Source organism: Chroicocephalus ridibundus, chromosome 6, assembly GCF_963924245.1.
Source record: "Chroicocephalus ridibundus chromosome 6, bChrRid1.1, whole genome shotgun sequence".
Taxonomy (NCBI): domain Eukaryota; kingdom Metazoa; phylum Chordata; class Aves; order Charadriiformes; family Laridae; genus Chroicocephalus; species Chroicocephalus ridibundus.
This window is the reverse complement of record NC_086289.1, coordinates 9,114,051-9,130,181: the sequence shown is the minus strand read 5'-3', so window position 1 is coordinate 9,130,181 and position 16,131 is coordinate 9,114,051. Positions and strand designations below refer to the sequence as shown.

General features: G+C 36.7%; 1 protein-coding gene across 6 annotated transcripts in view; it reads left to right on the top strand.

Moving 5' to 3' along the window:
- Positions 1–16,131, top strand: part of ATRNL1 (attractin like 1) — a 527,881-nt gene that overhangs the window by 82,934 nt on the left and 428,816 nt on the right. For all 6 annotated transcript variants that reach the window (XM_063338744.1, XM_063338742.1, XM_063338741.1 and 3 more), the window contains exons 9-10: positions 5,920–6,103; positions 9,233–9,387. In XM_063338744.1, coding sequence (XP_063194814.1) covers positions 5,920–6,103; positions 9,233–9,387 — 339 coding nt within the window. The remainder of the gene's footprint in view (positions 1–5,919; positions 6,104–9,232; positions 9,388–16,131) is intronic.

Genomic DNA, 16,131 nt, shown 5'->3' with positions numbered 1-16,131 from the left:
TTGAATGAATTTTGTGGCAAATTTTCCTAAATTCTGTCAGCTGTAGCATTTATCTACAGTTTTGCAGCTGTGGGATCATTTTTAACCATAAAATTCCAGATGGTGGTTTCAACTAAGAATTGCTAGTTTCTTTGGGACTTTAGCAGCTCAGAATCCAAACTTAAAAGACATAGGAAGTGATAGAAGTATTGCTGTGAGCCCACCTGAATAGGAAAGAATTTTTTTTATAAAAAAGGGTTTCTGACATTACGGAAAGAAAAATCAGAGTCCAATTTTCTCTATCTGATGGCTTTTAAAACATACATTGCTTTAATATTTCAAATTGTACTGCATTATTTTTTCTAAATGTTATCAGCCATGGCTTTTGGTCCTAATGAAGGCTATTTTTCAAGCATTTACCAGATGCCTACTGAAAGAAAGAGGCAACTTACACTTTGGTTTCTGTGAATTGAAACCTCTAGTGATCCAGTCATATTAATGGACTTTGAACCTGATATATGGAATTCTGGTGCTAAAGCCTTCTTTACATACTGTGACCCTGATTTTCTTGGGGTTTGGGTCAAGAAACGTCTAAAGAAGTTTTAATTATTTGTGGATTCACCAGCTTTTCACATAGATATGCAGTTCTTTTTAACAAAACTTGTGAATTGAATGTGTGCATGGTCTGAAAATTTCTCTGACACTGTCTGGTTAGTGAAGAAAGTAATTTCTATTAAAGTCAAATAAATTCTGGAAAAATTGGACATGGTTTGTAGGCAGAATTTCACTGTGCAAAAGCACAGGGTTTCATTTTTACTTCAAAGGTAGGGTGGTTGTTGCAGGAGCAAAAGAGCTTCCTGTTGTACTTTCTTGCTATGCTGAGACTTACGACTTTTGAGGAATCAATAAATCCTGGAATGGGAATTATGTGAATGATTTTACTAACTTGAACCATAAAGCTTTTCTGGGTTACTCCCCAGGGAAATTTATTTCCCTTTAGGTTAGCAATAGCTCATAAACCTTCTAAGAATCTCAATGTGAGTCTCAAGGTGAAAATAATAGTGTTTTGTTTTAGCTGAGGTTTGTAAAAGCTTCTTACATATTAAGAAACTTCTGAATAAGTCTTCTGTGATTTTATTTTATTTTTTTAGAAGACAGAGAATTGTTTGGATTAGCAGCATAACACTATTTTTTAGGCTGGATTTTTTCATGACTTTAGAAGTAGGTTATAGGTTGCTTTTGATTAAAAACTTTTCTTCGAAATAGTATTAAAAGAAATGGCCCTATGATGTAACATGAGTTTCTTCTTTTTTGTAAGTTAGCATAAGCTTCATGGTTGCTGGAAAAATGTTAAAGTTTATCATTGCAATGAAGTGAAGATGGCACACTGAAGTGCTTCTTGGACGTGTTCTTTCTACCAAATCTGTTCGAAGGTTGTATTGTGGTAAGGACAGATCAGGCCAATGTATCTGCCTTTCCTTGGATTTTTTTAGGGGACTAATTACTGCATATTTAAAAAAAAAAAAAATACTTTCAAACATTTTTTTAGAAACAACTTTATGTCAAAATGCTATTTTAATGATTCTGTTTTGAATGATCAATGCTCAAAGTTGCAGTTTTTCTTGATTTGGCCATCCTAATCACTTTCATACACAGAAATGAACTGAAAAAAAGAAAACAAGGCTTTGTCTCTCATTTCACTTGCTTTGCATTCTTTGATGATGGAATGGCGTTAGATCTTTGGATATGATTAACTTCCTGTGAGCAAAACACTGGAAGTTATCACCTTTGCCATCAAAATCAGTGCTTTTTTAATGTAAACACCATATTTTGTAATCCTTTCAAAAATATATGAGGATTAATCTTAGAAAGTTTGGGTTTTGTTCACTGTGTCATTGGAAAATTGATTATAATTTTCGTGACTAGCCATCTTCTAATCCATAGCCTGTTTATATTCACTTGTTTTCTGGGTGATACATTGTTTAATGTAAGCAGCTTGTCTCCCTTTCTGGAATTCCCTTTCTTTTGTATTTATGGATACCAGTCCTCCCTTTTGAAAGAGTAATTAAGGCAACCTCATCTATTCCGCTCTCATCGTAATAGTTATCTGTGTACCTTTTCCACAAGGAGTTAATCTCTCTTGAACATGGATGATTAGAAGCGTCTTTGGGATATTCTAGGTGAGATTTCACCAGTGCCTGGCTAAACAACCTTCATCCTACTTTATTGGGAACACCTCACTTGATATGTAGTAAAATGACATTTGTACCGCATCCATGAGAAAGTCATTAATGGCTCATAGGCTTTCTCTGATGAAGCAGTGCTCCTTCTCATTCCGCTCAGTTGTTATCAACTGATGACCTTCCATTTTATAGAAGTTCATGTTGCTAATCCCAGTGCACAATATCTTTGTCGTTGAATTTTGATCCCTTTTTTCTCAGAGCCAAGATCATCCAGTTCATTCTGCATGTTTTTCAGCTGCTTCTGTGAACTGATAGTTTCTAAATTTATGCAATTACTACACCTTAAATTTGTGACAGTGTCATAAAATTCATCCTAGTCTCTCTAGGAATTCCAGCACCTCTCAAGATTGTTCATTGCTACTTCTTGTTCAGTGCCCGAATCCCATTCCATTATAATGGTTTATTTACTAATTTCCCATTGTGAAACTATAGTAAGGACATTACTGAAGCCCAGACACTGAGAACACCAACTCTCCCTTTTCTAGGTAATTGTTTTTTAGGTAAACGTGATGTAAATGGTTTGGTATGCTTATATTGTCCAGTGAAACAGTTTCCCATCATTCTAACATTTCTTATTTATCCTGTTTTAAAAAAACCCCTTTGTTCTAAACCTTTGCATGTTACTGAGGTGAGATTAAGGTCTGTAATTGTCCAGATCTTGCGTCTCCTCCCTCTGGTCTTTAATGTCAGCACTATCATCACTGTTCTTTGGTAAATATCTAACTAGCTATGTTTAAAATGCTTGCTATGGTGCCTGCAATTTCACTTGCTGCTTCTGTCAGAATTTTGGAATGGGGTCATATTCCTAGCTTCAGTGCATTAAATTAATGAGTTTAGGTTCTCTCTCAGCTGTAATTTCTTTTTCTGTTTACATGTAGATGACTTTTTTTCTTTTTTTTCTTTCACTTGATCAGTCTTCTGGAAATGGTCATGGTAAAGCCGGATGTGAAGTGCGTGATTTTTGTTTGACAAAAGTGGCCAGAATATTGCAGCCTGTAACTGTGTCCAGCTGTTTAGTATCTGACAGATTTAATTATCTGATGTTATCATAGTGACTTGCCGAAGCATTTCAAGAGAAACTTTATGTGGTAGAATTCTCTGGAAGATTGCCTAGATGTTGATGAAAAATCTCAAATTAGAAATGAAAAGTAGGAGCCCCTATTACTGGAATGATTTTCTTTTGTGATTTTTTCAAAATTCATTTGACCTTGTTTTTACACTGTCTATTAGACTTACAAACTGAAATCCGGAAATAAAAAAAAATCCCATTTCCTTATTTCTGGTTTGTTTATTCATAGAACTCTTTTGATATTTGGCTTTTTAAGTTTTGCATGACTGATTTGGTGAACCAATTACTTAATCTGATCTCATGATAGACAGAGCGGCATCTCTTTGAGTATGAGAAGAGTTATGTTAAATACCTTCAACAAAAATAGGATTTCTGTTTAAAAAAATATAGGTGAAGATACATATCAATGAATTGCTTTTAAAAAAAGGCAAATCATATGCATAGTAATTTCTTTAAATTCAGATAGAAGTATATTTTTGTCTAAATGATGTAATATTCAAGATGCTGAAGAAGTGTGAAAGAGATCAAAACTGCGTATATACATTACAGTATTCAAAATCCAGGCAGCTCAACTAAATTATAGAATGGGAAATGGAGAAACTGTAATAGTGCTTTTGACTTTTGTTTCAGAAAGAGGTCGCTGGACCTCTCTTCTCAAATTGAGGTAGTTATCCATAGCACGTGGGTTTTATTGCTCAAGAAGGAGCAGCTATTCATATTTCTGCACAAGTCATGTAAGGCTATGCAATACGCAGTTTTACCATGACAGTGTTCTAAATGCTACATAAACCAGTCAGATATAAATGCAAAGTGTTCTATTATGCATATGATCAACACCATTGTGTAAATTTATGTGGAGAACAGTCACTTTACCCTGAAAAGTATATATGCACATCTTTAGGACAGATTGCTATTTAAATGAAAAATGAGGATGGTGTTTGTGATGGAAAGATGTATCTGCAGGTTGACTCCTCACCAACCTTCTTACATAAATTGTATGAAGTAAATCTATCTGTTAACAAGGTAATATGTATGTAAAATATAGTATTATTGGTACAAATTTGATCTTTGTGTTCAGAGTTGCGGTTCTTAATAGCTTGATAAAATCCAACATAGAGATTGGAATAAAATACTAGTTACATTACACTACATATAAGTAATGTAAATATACTGTGTAAGATATAAATAGTATGTTACACAAATATCAGCATTCATACAAACAAAAAATCAGCACAAGACTTCCAGTTTAATCTGTGCTTTATAACTAGCTATAAGCACTCTTCATTGAAAAAAATGTAACTTGCTTATAGAGGCAGTGCCTGAAAACCATTTAATGAAAGTAGAATAGAAATAGTAATAACTGAAAGTCATGAGTCTTTTCACTGGAGAGAAGGATTCGGAGGAAAAAGAATTAATTTTAAACTACCTACATAATATCAGGTAAAAATTGAAACGGAACTTAAACTAATTTTCAGATGAAGGAAGGTGTATGGTGTTGTGTACTATCCTTGGATAAATAACTTTATGATGGCAGCCAATTTAAGTTAAGAATTGGTAGACTGCTCCATTTCGGTAGTCCTTGTCCACACTTTCTATTCTTCTGACATAATCTTGAAGAGGCTATAAGTGAATTATTTCTTCCATTTCACAACCATAGAACTGGCTGCATAGACTCTTTTGAATAGGCTGGCTTTTACAGGAAATACTTGCCTCCTGGCTTGCTCTTTTTGTGGTTTGTGTCATCAGCTGGGAAGCTGGAGGGGAAAAAATGGAAATTTCAGGGACACAAGCGACAAGAAGTCACTTAACCTCTCTGCCTTTTTCATTGCTATGGTAAAAGAGTTTCCAATTGTGTTTTATTCTTCAGTCATAACAGCTATTGTGAATGGTTTTATTTGGTGTCTCTTTGCAGCTATTAATGATGTGACGTAAAATGTGGATTTAAGTGCCAGTTTAATGAGCTGCTATCAAATTATCCTTTTGTGAGTTTTCAGCAACTGAGTAGGTACATTTGCAGTTAAATAACTAAGAAAAAGTAGTTGGAAACTGATTTTAGCTCAATAATTTCACAGTTTACTAGCAAAATGTCTATCTGTAGCCATGTGTACTTTGAGCTACCTCATATTACGTGCTTCTCACAACTCACAGCAGTTCAGTTTCTGCCAGGCTTCTCCAGGCAGTTGCCCCTTGATTGAGTACAGGTGTTCCTAATGCAGCTGAAGTAGCTGGAGCACTGAATTCTCATCAGCCATCTCTGGCGGGACAAAGTTAAGGTGGAGAGAGAATTAATTGTAACTCTTAATTTCCTATTTTCAAGCAGGTTTGGGCTTTTTTTTTTGGTTTTGTGTGTGTGCTGAACTTGGCCATGGGAGAGTATGAGATACTGCCAGGCACCTGTAAAAACGACGCATTTGTGATTTAATCAAGCATAGCAGATAGTAGTCTAGTAACGTTATCCAATTGCAGCTATTTTCATACATTGGTATAAAATTACTTCTTAAAACAAGTCCCTAGTTATTGCTGTATTTAAAACTATAGTGAAAATTATTTTGTACACTTAAAACTCCTAGTATTTTGTGTTGGCAAATCGTAAGCCTTAAACCTATGTCTTTTGTGCATCTGTTCCAGGGTCTAATTCTTGGCTTGTACCAGAAACAAAAGGAGCAATTGTGCAGGGTGGATATGGCCATACTAGTGTCTATGATGAACTGACAAAATCTGTTTATGTCCATGGTGGATACAAAGCATTACCTGGCAATAAATATGGATTGGTGGATGATCTTTACAGATATGAAGTTAATACTCGGACATGGTAAGTGGGATTTATAATGTAGGAAACTAAGTTATTTGTTACTGAAAAAGCATGCATAAACATAGAGTAAGATTCTAGTTAAGTTGTGTAGGTACCTCTGTATCCTTTGCATGGTGGAGAACAGTACGTTCTCTGCAACAAAATGGAAGAACTGTGATGAGGGATTAGACTTTAGCCAGTGGATTAATGGAGTTACACATCGAAGGAATGGCAGGGAGGAAGTTTGGCACGCGTTCTACAAATTAAGAGAAGGTTCTTCTATCCAGACATACCACTATGCAGAAATAGTACACGTGTACTGTTTCCAAGTGGTGTGAATATATGGCGAATGCACATTGAAGTACCTGTTATATAAATAAGTAGAGAAACCTAAGAGCTGTAGAAGGTTATTTTTCACAAAGCTATCAGAATTAGAAGAGAAAATTCCTGGTATTGGCTAGGGATGCTTAGTTATTGATGTTCTTGGGTTTTCTATTTTTTTTTTTTTCAGTTCCTTGTCCTTCAAGTTTATTGTAACTTATGAATGTTACTTATATGTTAGGTATAGAAAGTGACCTTAAATGTTTTTTCTTACCTTAGAGGTGATTTGAGATCGAGAACTATTTCTCAGAACATTTTATTCTTGCAGTTTAATATTTGTGTTGAGCACTAATGGCTTAACTTTAAGCACACAAGATTTGCTCTCAGATGTTGGAAATGTGGGTTTGATTTCACTGAGGCTTTTGATTTTGAATACCACTAACTCGTGGCACTTGGAAACATTATTACAAGAATTTTCTGTTCCTTTTAATGTATTTTTAAATTGCTGGAATTTTAATGCTCTCTTATACTCTATTTTTGGAAGAAAGTGATATTGTATCCTTTGATGGTCTGTTCAACAATATAATCATAATTATTGGAATATTTTTATTCATTATTCATATAAAAGCTAATAACAAATGCTTCTATATAGACTACTGTGGAATTCTCTGCAGCTTGTAGGGAACTTAACTCATTCATTTCATGAGTTACATTACACAAGCAGTCAACTGTACTGTGGGACTTAAAACTGGCTGAGAGGATGGGGATAATGACATTTACATAGTAATAAAATACTTGTTTACTGTAGCTGTGACATCTTATAATCAGTATTCAAAGCATTCAGTGAGGTAACTGATCCTGAATCACAGGCTAGGTGGGGTATGAGGAAGAGGTGGAACCACGATGGCTTTCTCATGCCCATATGCATGTTGTTTTTTTTTTTTTTTTTTCTTTTCACATTTGCATTTGCTTGTCCTCACTGTCTCTGCTTTTCCCTTGCACTTCATTACTCTCTCTGTTTCTGCCTGATCTGGCTGAAGTTCATATGCTTCACTCAGCCGTGGCATACAAAGCTGATTCCTTGTTTTGTTCAGTGGCACGTGGGTTTTCGTTTCTTCATATCAATTAGGTATAAGCTTTATGTTTCTTGGAATGTGAGGGAGTGATAACTTAATTCCTAATGTGAACATTATTTCTAATACATGATGGAGAATTACAGTGTGTGTAATACCTGCGTTGCTTTGTGTTACTTGCATACTGCTGCAGTTGGCATTTGGGGGGCAACGTGGTGCTGGGCTTAGATAATGGCCTGAAACAGTGGAAGCACCTGCTGGCTCCTGGGTATTTCTGTTACCATTATAATATTATGCTGCTGCATCACTTGGCATTGCTATAGTTAACATGGACTAATGTTTGCAGATACACGTATATGTGCATAAATAATGAATTCACTGTAAAGTGTGCTGAGACTCACATAATTTGCATGAGGTTGATGTGTGTTGGAGAGTTCGGAAGATTGCTCTCATCAGTGATGCTAATGCATAGTGAAAATCATGGCCAAATTAACAAACTTGGTCTGTATCACACTTCCACTTCTGCTGAATCTTAGGGAAAAGTTACTGTTATCAGGAAGAATGACACTCAGCACATAATATGCAAAAATTCGGGAACCCCCCCCCTTGTACAGTATGGGGCCAGGGCTGGGGCAATGCAGTGGGGTGACAAGTAGAAAAGTGACCAGCCTGAAGAAAAACTGCAGGGATTGCTGTTACATCCACTGTGGAGAGAAGAGAGTCCTTATTTTTCTCCAGAACAGTGTAAAGCTCCTTGGGCCTTTAATGATCAAGACAACTATTTGTAGACAGCTGCAAGGCAGGATAATCAAGATAGAGCCTAGTGGATAGCAATTAATGTAAGTTAAGAGGTAGGAGCTGTAGAAAACTGCTAAAACAAAAGACAAAAAGAAACCTGTAGTCTGAATGGATAAGGACAGCATGTTCTTATGTTCCTTGTCATTCCTAATTTTATATGTTGTTAACTGATGAGTTGAAACCAAATATCATGTTTTTCTTGGTAGCTATTGGAAACATTCTGTATCAAGCTAATTCCTGGTTAGAAAAACACATTTATGTGGTGCTCTATTTCCATAGAATCATAAAATGGTTTGGGTTGGAAGGGACCTTAAAGATCATCTAGTTCCAACCCCCTGCCATGGACACATGTGCGTGGACTATTTTTATTTTTTTGTACTAAAATTCTGTGTGTTTCAGTCTGCCAGCCTGAATATATTTATGAAGCAGTGCAAGTGTTTTTCATTGTAATTAGAATGGCTTCTACCATTTCTTTTCCAGGCCTGAGTGTTCAATTAATAAAAAAAAATAATCCAATACTTAGGATGGGCTAAAGAATTGTAAAGGATTCTTTATTGCAGTTCTTCAGCAAAAAACCCAACATAGCTAAGAACATATAACAATGTAAATTAATAATATAAATGCGTTTTCATTCAGTTTTGAGTAAAATGTACCATATCATTATTTACTTGTGAAGAAGGTAAAAATGATGTAATTTACTTCCGATACAGTATTTGTCAAACTGGATTTTTAATAAAAAAACCCAACATGATGTTTTAAATGAATGCTAAGTATACTTCTTGTAACATAAGAAAACTCATCTTAACAATCAGAATACATTTCATCATATTTATTGAGTAATAGCTGTAGTTTACTGTTTTCCTTGTACTTTGTATTGTTTTCAACTATAAATATTTTCAATGTGTATATGTGGTTTCACATGTGTTAGTATGTATTAATTTATTCTTATGTTTTGCAGGACTATTTTGAAAGAGAGTGGTTTTGCAAGGTATCTTCATTCAGCTGTCTTAATCAATGGAGCTATGCTCATTTTTGGTGGTAACACTCACAATGATACTTCCTTGAGTAACGGCGCAAAGTGCTTTTCTGCTGACTTTCTTGCCTATGATATAGGTATGTATTGTATTCTGTTTTTCTCATTTGAGTTTTAAATATCACCGTGTTGCTTTCTCAAGTCCAGCTAATGTGATCCTTTAATGTCTTGGTCCCAAGCACCTTCAAGTTATTTATAAATTATATTGTAAAATTAAAAACAGGCTTTTGTTCCATAATAGTCTTAAGTTTTTTGTTTGTGGGACAAAGCATAAGCAATGATCAATCTTAAAAAATGTGCCTAATACTATCTTATAATATGAATAGCTGCTATGTTGCTAAATGAATTGCAAGAGTTGCTGCATTTTGGTGTTATGAAAGTGTATTGAATAGAGACCCTAGTGGTTATTACCTCCAAATGTTGATTGATTTTTCTTTTTTTTTTTTTTTTTTTTAATACTGATGCTGGAATTTAAAAAAAGCAAAAGCCAAAAAAAACCCAAACTCCCCCCCGCAACCTGAAACCAAAACATTTCCCCACAAGTAAAACTTGAGAGGTTTCTAAAAAGGTTTGGAATTGGTGGCAGTTTCGAAAATGCATTGCTCAGTGCTAATACAAAGCACCACAGTGATTCTGAACTGAAAGTCAGGGAGTGGAGAAGCCAAGGGAGGCAGCAGTCTGAAAGGTGAGGCAGGTGTGATCAGGTGGTGATGCTCAGGAACCTGGGCAAGGTGGAGCTGCCGCAAGCTGAAGAGCAATTTGGAAACATAGGGAGTCCACATCACAAGTAGCAGAGTGTAGAGAAACAGCCTCTTGGGAGACTGGTTGTGGTAGATGGCTGATTGTAGCTGAATAGATACAGGTTGAGGCTGATAGCTGAGATGCATGGATTTTGCTGGAAATCTTCCTCTGACAAGGTGCTCTCCCTGCCTCCTGCCTTTTCCTATGCGTTTCAGATTAGAGTATTAATTAAAAGATTCCTGCCTTTGAGACTGAAATACATTACTTGATCTGATAACTGCCTTGGTTTTATGTCTGTTTCATCCACAGTCTAGTGTGAGCAGTCACGCGGAGTGGGAGGAAAATTCTGGGGGATACTCCCCCATATAGACTAATGGGGCACCTACAGTAAATGAATCAGGTCAATAATAGACTATTGAATGCTTTTGCATCATTATGTTAAACTGTGTTTCCATGGGCAACAGCGCAATGGAAAGGGCTGTTTGTGCTCAGTTTCTTGGGACAGAAGATGGTCTTTGGAGGTTGATGCTAAAAAAAAAAAAAGTTTACTTCTGAAGCACCAAAGCCTGCTAGTATGCAGCACAAATGTCAAAATAGAGAATTCGTTCCCAGTGAACCGAGTTCAAAAGCAGAAGTGAATAGTAACAAAAGCGCCCCATAAAACTTTGCTGACAACCAGTTGGGAGGAGGCTGGACTGTCATTCAGGGAGAATGAGGTGATTGGAAATGACAGTCAACATGAGATAATGTTTAATGGAACAAGGTGCAAGTCATACACTTAGGAAGTGACAAGAATTTTCTCCTACAAAGCGAAGGCATGTTGCTGTAAATGATAGTGGCTTGTATGTCTGAGTCAGGAGTGGCATGTGGCTCTGGAAGTGGCCTATGCAGTCCTAAGGAAAAGAAGAAAGAAGCGTCAATGCCATTCTCAGGCCCTGGATATTTTTGCAGAATTTTGGCAACACATATTTAAGAAATGCAAACTCAAACAAGGCTCCACGTGGTGAGTGGTATTAAGGCCAACTGAAGCATGGGGAGCATTTAGGAGATAATAAAAGGATGTGGTGTATTTTATTTCACAATAGAGTGGCTGAGAGCAGAAAAGATTGTTGTTTATAAATACATGATAAGAATACACTTTGGAGGAAAACTGTTTAAGGTAAAAGACAGACTCAAGACAAGGCTAGATGGCTGTAAGCTTTCAGTCTGTAGAATGGTTCCAAACATTAGAGCTGTGCAGTTACGGAAGAGCCTCCCTATAGGATTGTGGAGGCTGTAAATCTAAAGGAATTTAATGAGTCCATAATGTGTTTCCTGTCTTGTTTACTGCCACTATTGTTCTTACCGTAAATAGTTTTTCCCTTCCCTAATGTCCATGTCCATATTTTATGCATAGGCTGCAAATATAAACACATAGGTCACAGCCACTTGTCCTGGGAACTAAAAATTGGGAAACGTGTCAGAGCAGTCTGGGAAATGGACTTGTGGATGACCCTGTTGAGAATAACTTGTGGATAGCACCTGGCTTTGTTTTTGGAAAGCATTTATCATCTGAATACAGTGGTAGAAGAGGATGAGAGGCATGATCGTTTTTAGAGGACTAGTTGATGGCTCTTTATGGCTTTGTGTATGGATATCAACCATTCTGCATTTGCTCTCATAAGAAAATAATTGGTAAATTAAGTACATGGAACATATATGGGCTATTTTCTGCCACTTTCACCAATAGTGAGAATAAAGCCTTTTCAGAACAGGTAATTTTTTTTTTTTTGGTCTGTATCCCTGTATTAACATTTACTGTAGCTTCTTGTAGGCATCTGATGGTGTGAGCTATTGATTTTGTTCTCACTTGAGTTTACATCTGGTCTTAATTTTTAATGAAACAGAGCTCCCCTCACATTTAGAGGATAATATTACTTGCTGGTCTACATTTATTTGTAGGATGGGCACTTGAGAAATAATAGTATGAGTCCCAGGATCCGAATAAGTGTAACATTGACTTTCACATGCCAATAGTTTTTTATTCTACTTCATGAAAATATTGTGTGCTGGTTTTGGTTCTTTTTTTTTTTTTTTTTTTTTTTAAGGTGGAAGAATATTTTGGTATTTCTAGTTCATGATAATATTTAATATAGTATTCATATTTTCTTGCAATTCACATTCTCCATGTCTTATTGAACTGATGAAGCACAATAGAAATGGATGTAGTAATTACTCTTTAAAAAAATTTTTAAATTTATGAAGATTGATTTGATTCAGACTTAATCCTTCTGAATTATTAATTTCACCAAATTAAAAACAGTCTCACAGCATCTAAAAAGATACTTTTTCAGAAAACAGCCACTATTATTTTACTAAGAAGTAATTATGGAATGGGTATATTTCAGGATTTTATTTACTGTGTATCATGAGTTTTTGAACAAAGCTTGGAAGAAAAAATATACGATGGTATCAGTATCACGTTTCCTAGATACCTTGCAAGAGATGGAGTGTTATGCTCTGTCTTGTAAAAAATGGGTGCTGTCTGAAAACCAGCTGAATCCTGGAGATAGAGTCTATGCTATTTATGTTCAAGTTGGGCTACAGAGTACTTTTGATTATATCTCTTATTATATGTGACATCGTCTTATGGATAGATTGCTTCGGCTCTTTATTAGCCATGAAACCGCTTACTGTTTTTCATATTAATGTTAAATAACTATTTGGGAGGATTCATCTCAGTTAGGTTTAGCTGTCTAAAAGGTTGTTTTTTCATACAGTCTGGTAATTCAGACTCTGCCTCAGTCAATGGTGAGAGATAAGCGTCTCTAGAGAGCAGTTAATTTTACCAAGCTTAGGACAGAGTTGCTTTTTTTTTTTTTTCTTCTTTTCTGGAGTCAGTCATTGCTCTCTAGGTACTGAACTTGGTCTACATGCATAAGTTTTGGACAATTAAATGTCAGCCTCATGAACCAAGAGCTCAATTCAGTCATTTTAAATGCTTACTGCATCTGAATATATTTGTTAAAGCTGAAGAGTCAGAGATCTAGAGATGTTATAAAAACTATTATGATGCTCTGGTTTTCATAATTTAATATTGTTTGGTGTATTTACTTAAATAGCAGTAAAAATAAGATTAGAAGTCTGCTGCATGAAATGAGCTTTAGAAACCTGGCCTTTGGTATGCTTTTGTCCTCCTCTGATGTTTTACCACAGACTTTCCACCAAGTTTCTCTGGCAGCTCCTTAGAAGATCCACAAATGGTTATCCTCATAGAGGTGAGGTGTTTTCCAGCTGTGCTGTTACTGCTCAAATTATGCTGAAAGAGGAACCTCAGCAATGGGGACTGGGCTGACACTGGGCTCAGTCTTGGATACTGTGGTTGACCTGCAGTTTTCTAACTGATGTTGGTTGTGGCTTTTCTTTATCTGCTGTTCACTGGAGTGCCATAATTACTGTTCCATATGTAAAAACAAGCTGAAGGGCCTCAACTAGTGAGATCCCGACTGTTAGGGATGTAATGTTAGTGGTCAACCTAGGATGTTTAGTCAATTCTTCCATTGCAGTATTTTGAAAATACTTGTAGCAGTTCTCATTTACAAAAAGAATTTCAATGGGTGTATATAGCAAAAATATATATGCACTGCTCGTGAAAATCTGTGCTCTGTGACAGCTTTTTGGAAATCAGGGTGTTACGTGTGCAAAGGACAGTTTGTGTGTAGTCGTCATGTGTCATTAGTAATAATGACAGTTAATACAAACTGGGATATGTGTGTCTGAAAATCTGTCTGCTTACTTGTAGTTAATTAATAGGGATTTATCTTTCAAAATAAGATATTATCTTGTTCTTCAGTCTTTGCTGTGTAATTGAGAAACTATGTATTAGGATCTGTACCCTGAGTTCTCCCAATTTCTTAGCACTAATTTGCAATATATAAAAAATACATACCTTTGGGAGACTGAGACATGGTAGAAAGTAAGTAGATAAACATCATTGACTTTAAATTCTACAAAGTGCTTAGGTCCCGCAGAGATTAGTTTAAATAAATGTGTAATAGAACTAGAGAGGAAGAGTGACACGTGTCAGTATTGATGTTTTGCTTATGTTTTCTTCTTGGTACAAAGTTTGACATTAGTTCAGTCTGCTTTTTTTTTTTTCTTCAGCAACAAAATCTCATGAGTCAGTTATTGTTGGCCTCAAGTTCACCGCCGTGTTTTCTGGCTACATGGTGGTAGAATGGTTCAACCAGGCTGGTGTGCTAGGGAGGTTTTTCTGAATACTTGATTCATTTAATTATAATCACAGAATCACAGAATCTTCAGAGTTGGAAGGGACCTCTAGAGATCATCTAGTCCAACTCCCCTGCTAGAGCAGGATTGCCTAAAGCACATCCCTCAGGGCTGCATCCAGGCGAGTCTTGAAAATCTCCAGAGAAGGGGACTCCACAACCTCCCTGGGCAGCCTGTTCCAGTGCTCTGTCACCCTCACCGTAAAGAAGTTTTTCCATGTATTTGAACGGAACTTCCTATGTTCCAGCTTGTGCCCATTGCCCCTTGTCCTGTCACTGGGAACCATTGAAAAGAGCCTGGCTCCGTCCTCCTTAAACCCACCCTTTAGATACTTGTAAACATTAATCAGGTCCCCCCTCAACCTTCTCTTCTCCAGGCTAAAGACTCCCAGCTCTTTCAGCCTTTCCTCATAAAGGAGATGCTCCAGTCCCATAATCATCTTGGTTGCCCTTCGCTGGACTTGCTCCAGTAGTTCCCTGTCCCTCTTGAACTGGGGAGCCCAAAACTGGACACAGTACTCCAGTTGTGGCCTCACCAGTGCAGAGTAGAGGGGGAGAATGACCTCCCTCGACCTACTGGCCACAGTCTTCCCTATGCAGCCCAGGATGCCATTGGCCTTCTTGGCAACAAGGGCGCACTGCTGGCTCATGGATAGTTTGCTGTCTACCAGGACCCCCAGATCTTTCTCCTCAGAACTACTTCCCAGCATGTCCGCCCCTAACATATACTGGTGTTTGGCATTCTTCCTTCCCAGGTGCAGGACCCTACACTTGCTTTTGTTGAACCTCATTAGGTTCTTCTCTACCCAGCTCTCCAGCCTGTCCAGGTCACGCTGGATGGATTGTATAATATATAATTATTGTATAAGGAATAGAATACACTTCAGAGAGAAACCACGGTGATCTGTCTGCTGTACAAAGTTCAACTCCTCCAAACAAAGTATTATTGTTTTGCAGAAGTTATTCTAATGAGTACACATCTCAATAACTGGGCTAAATTCTGTGAAAGGGTGCGAGTAGTGAAATAAATAACATTCCATGCAAAGCAGGTCTTAATTTTTTAAACATTTATAAACAAAATGAAACCACTTCATGAAGACATCTCATTCTTTCGCCATGACTAAGCATTATTTGGTGCAAGTTGGGAAAATTTGAGGACATACATACATTTACATGAATTTGAGTGAAAAATAGCATACTTGAATCAGCTATCCAATGGGCTTCAGTGTAATTCATGTGAGCTAAAAACTATTATGGATTCTTCTTGCTGCTGTTGGCGTTCTGGTATTGCAACAATCATGGAAAGCCCTGCCAGAGAATAAAGAACTCTGTGGTATTGTCCCGAAAAAGACCAGAAGTTGCACTGTGAATATTCAGTCACATTACATCTTCTGGGCTTTACCAATAACCAGCTTTTTGGAACAAGATTATATCTCGTAACCAGATATGGAGCAAGAATCCTACTGCGCTCTGTTCTCTCCTGTAGGCTTAGGAGGAAAAGAGGGGTGAAGCATTACAGCTTTGTTTCTTTACTTTTATCCTCAATCTTTGTATCTGCTATGAAGATGTTTCTTCTTTATGCTGCCCTATAAGTAATGTTACAATGCTGATAAATCTCACTTATAATTTGTATGATATAAGCACTACTGGAAAGCTTGTCTCTAAATGTGTGCAGATCAGCAGTTGGAAGGCCATGTCCATGTGGGTTTTAATTTTCTGAAGGAGAGCTCAATTTTTGCCCTGGGGAATGTGTTGAAGTACTACTTAAAAATAAAAAAACGAACCACCATGCTACGAATTTATATGCATACGTGT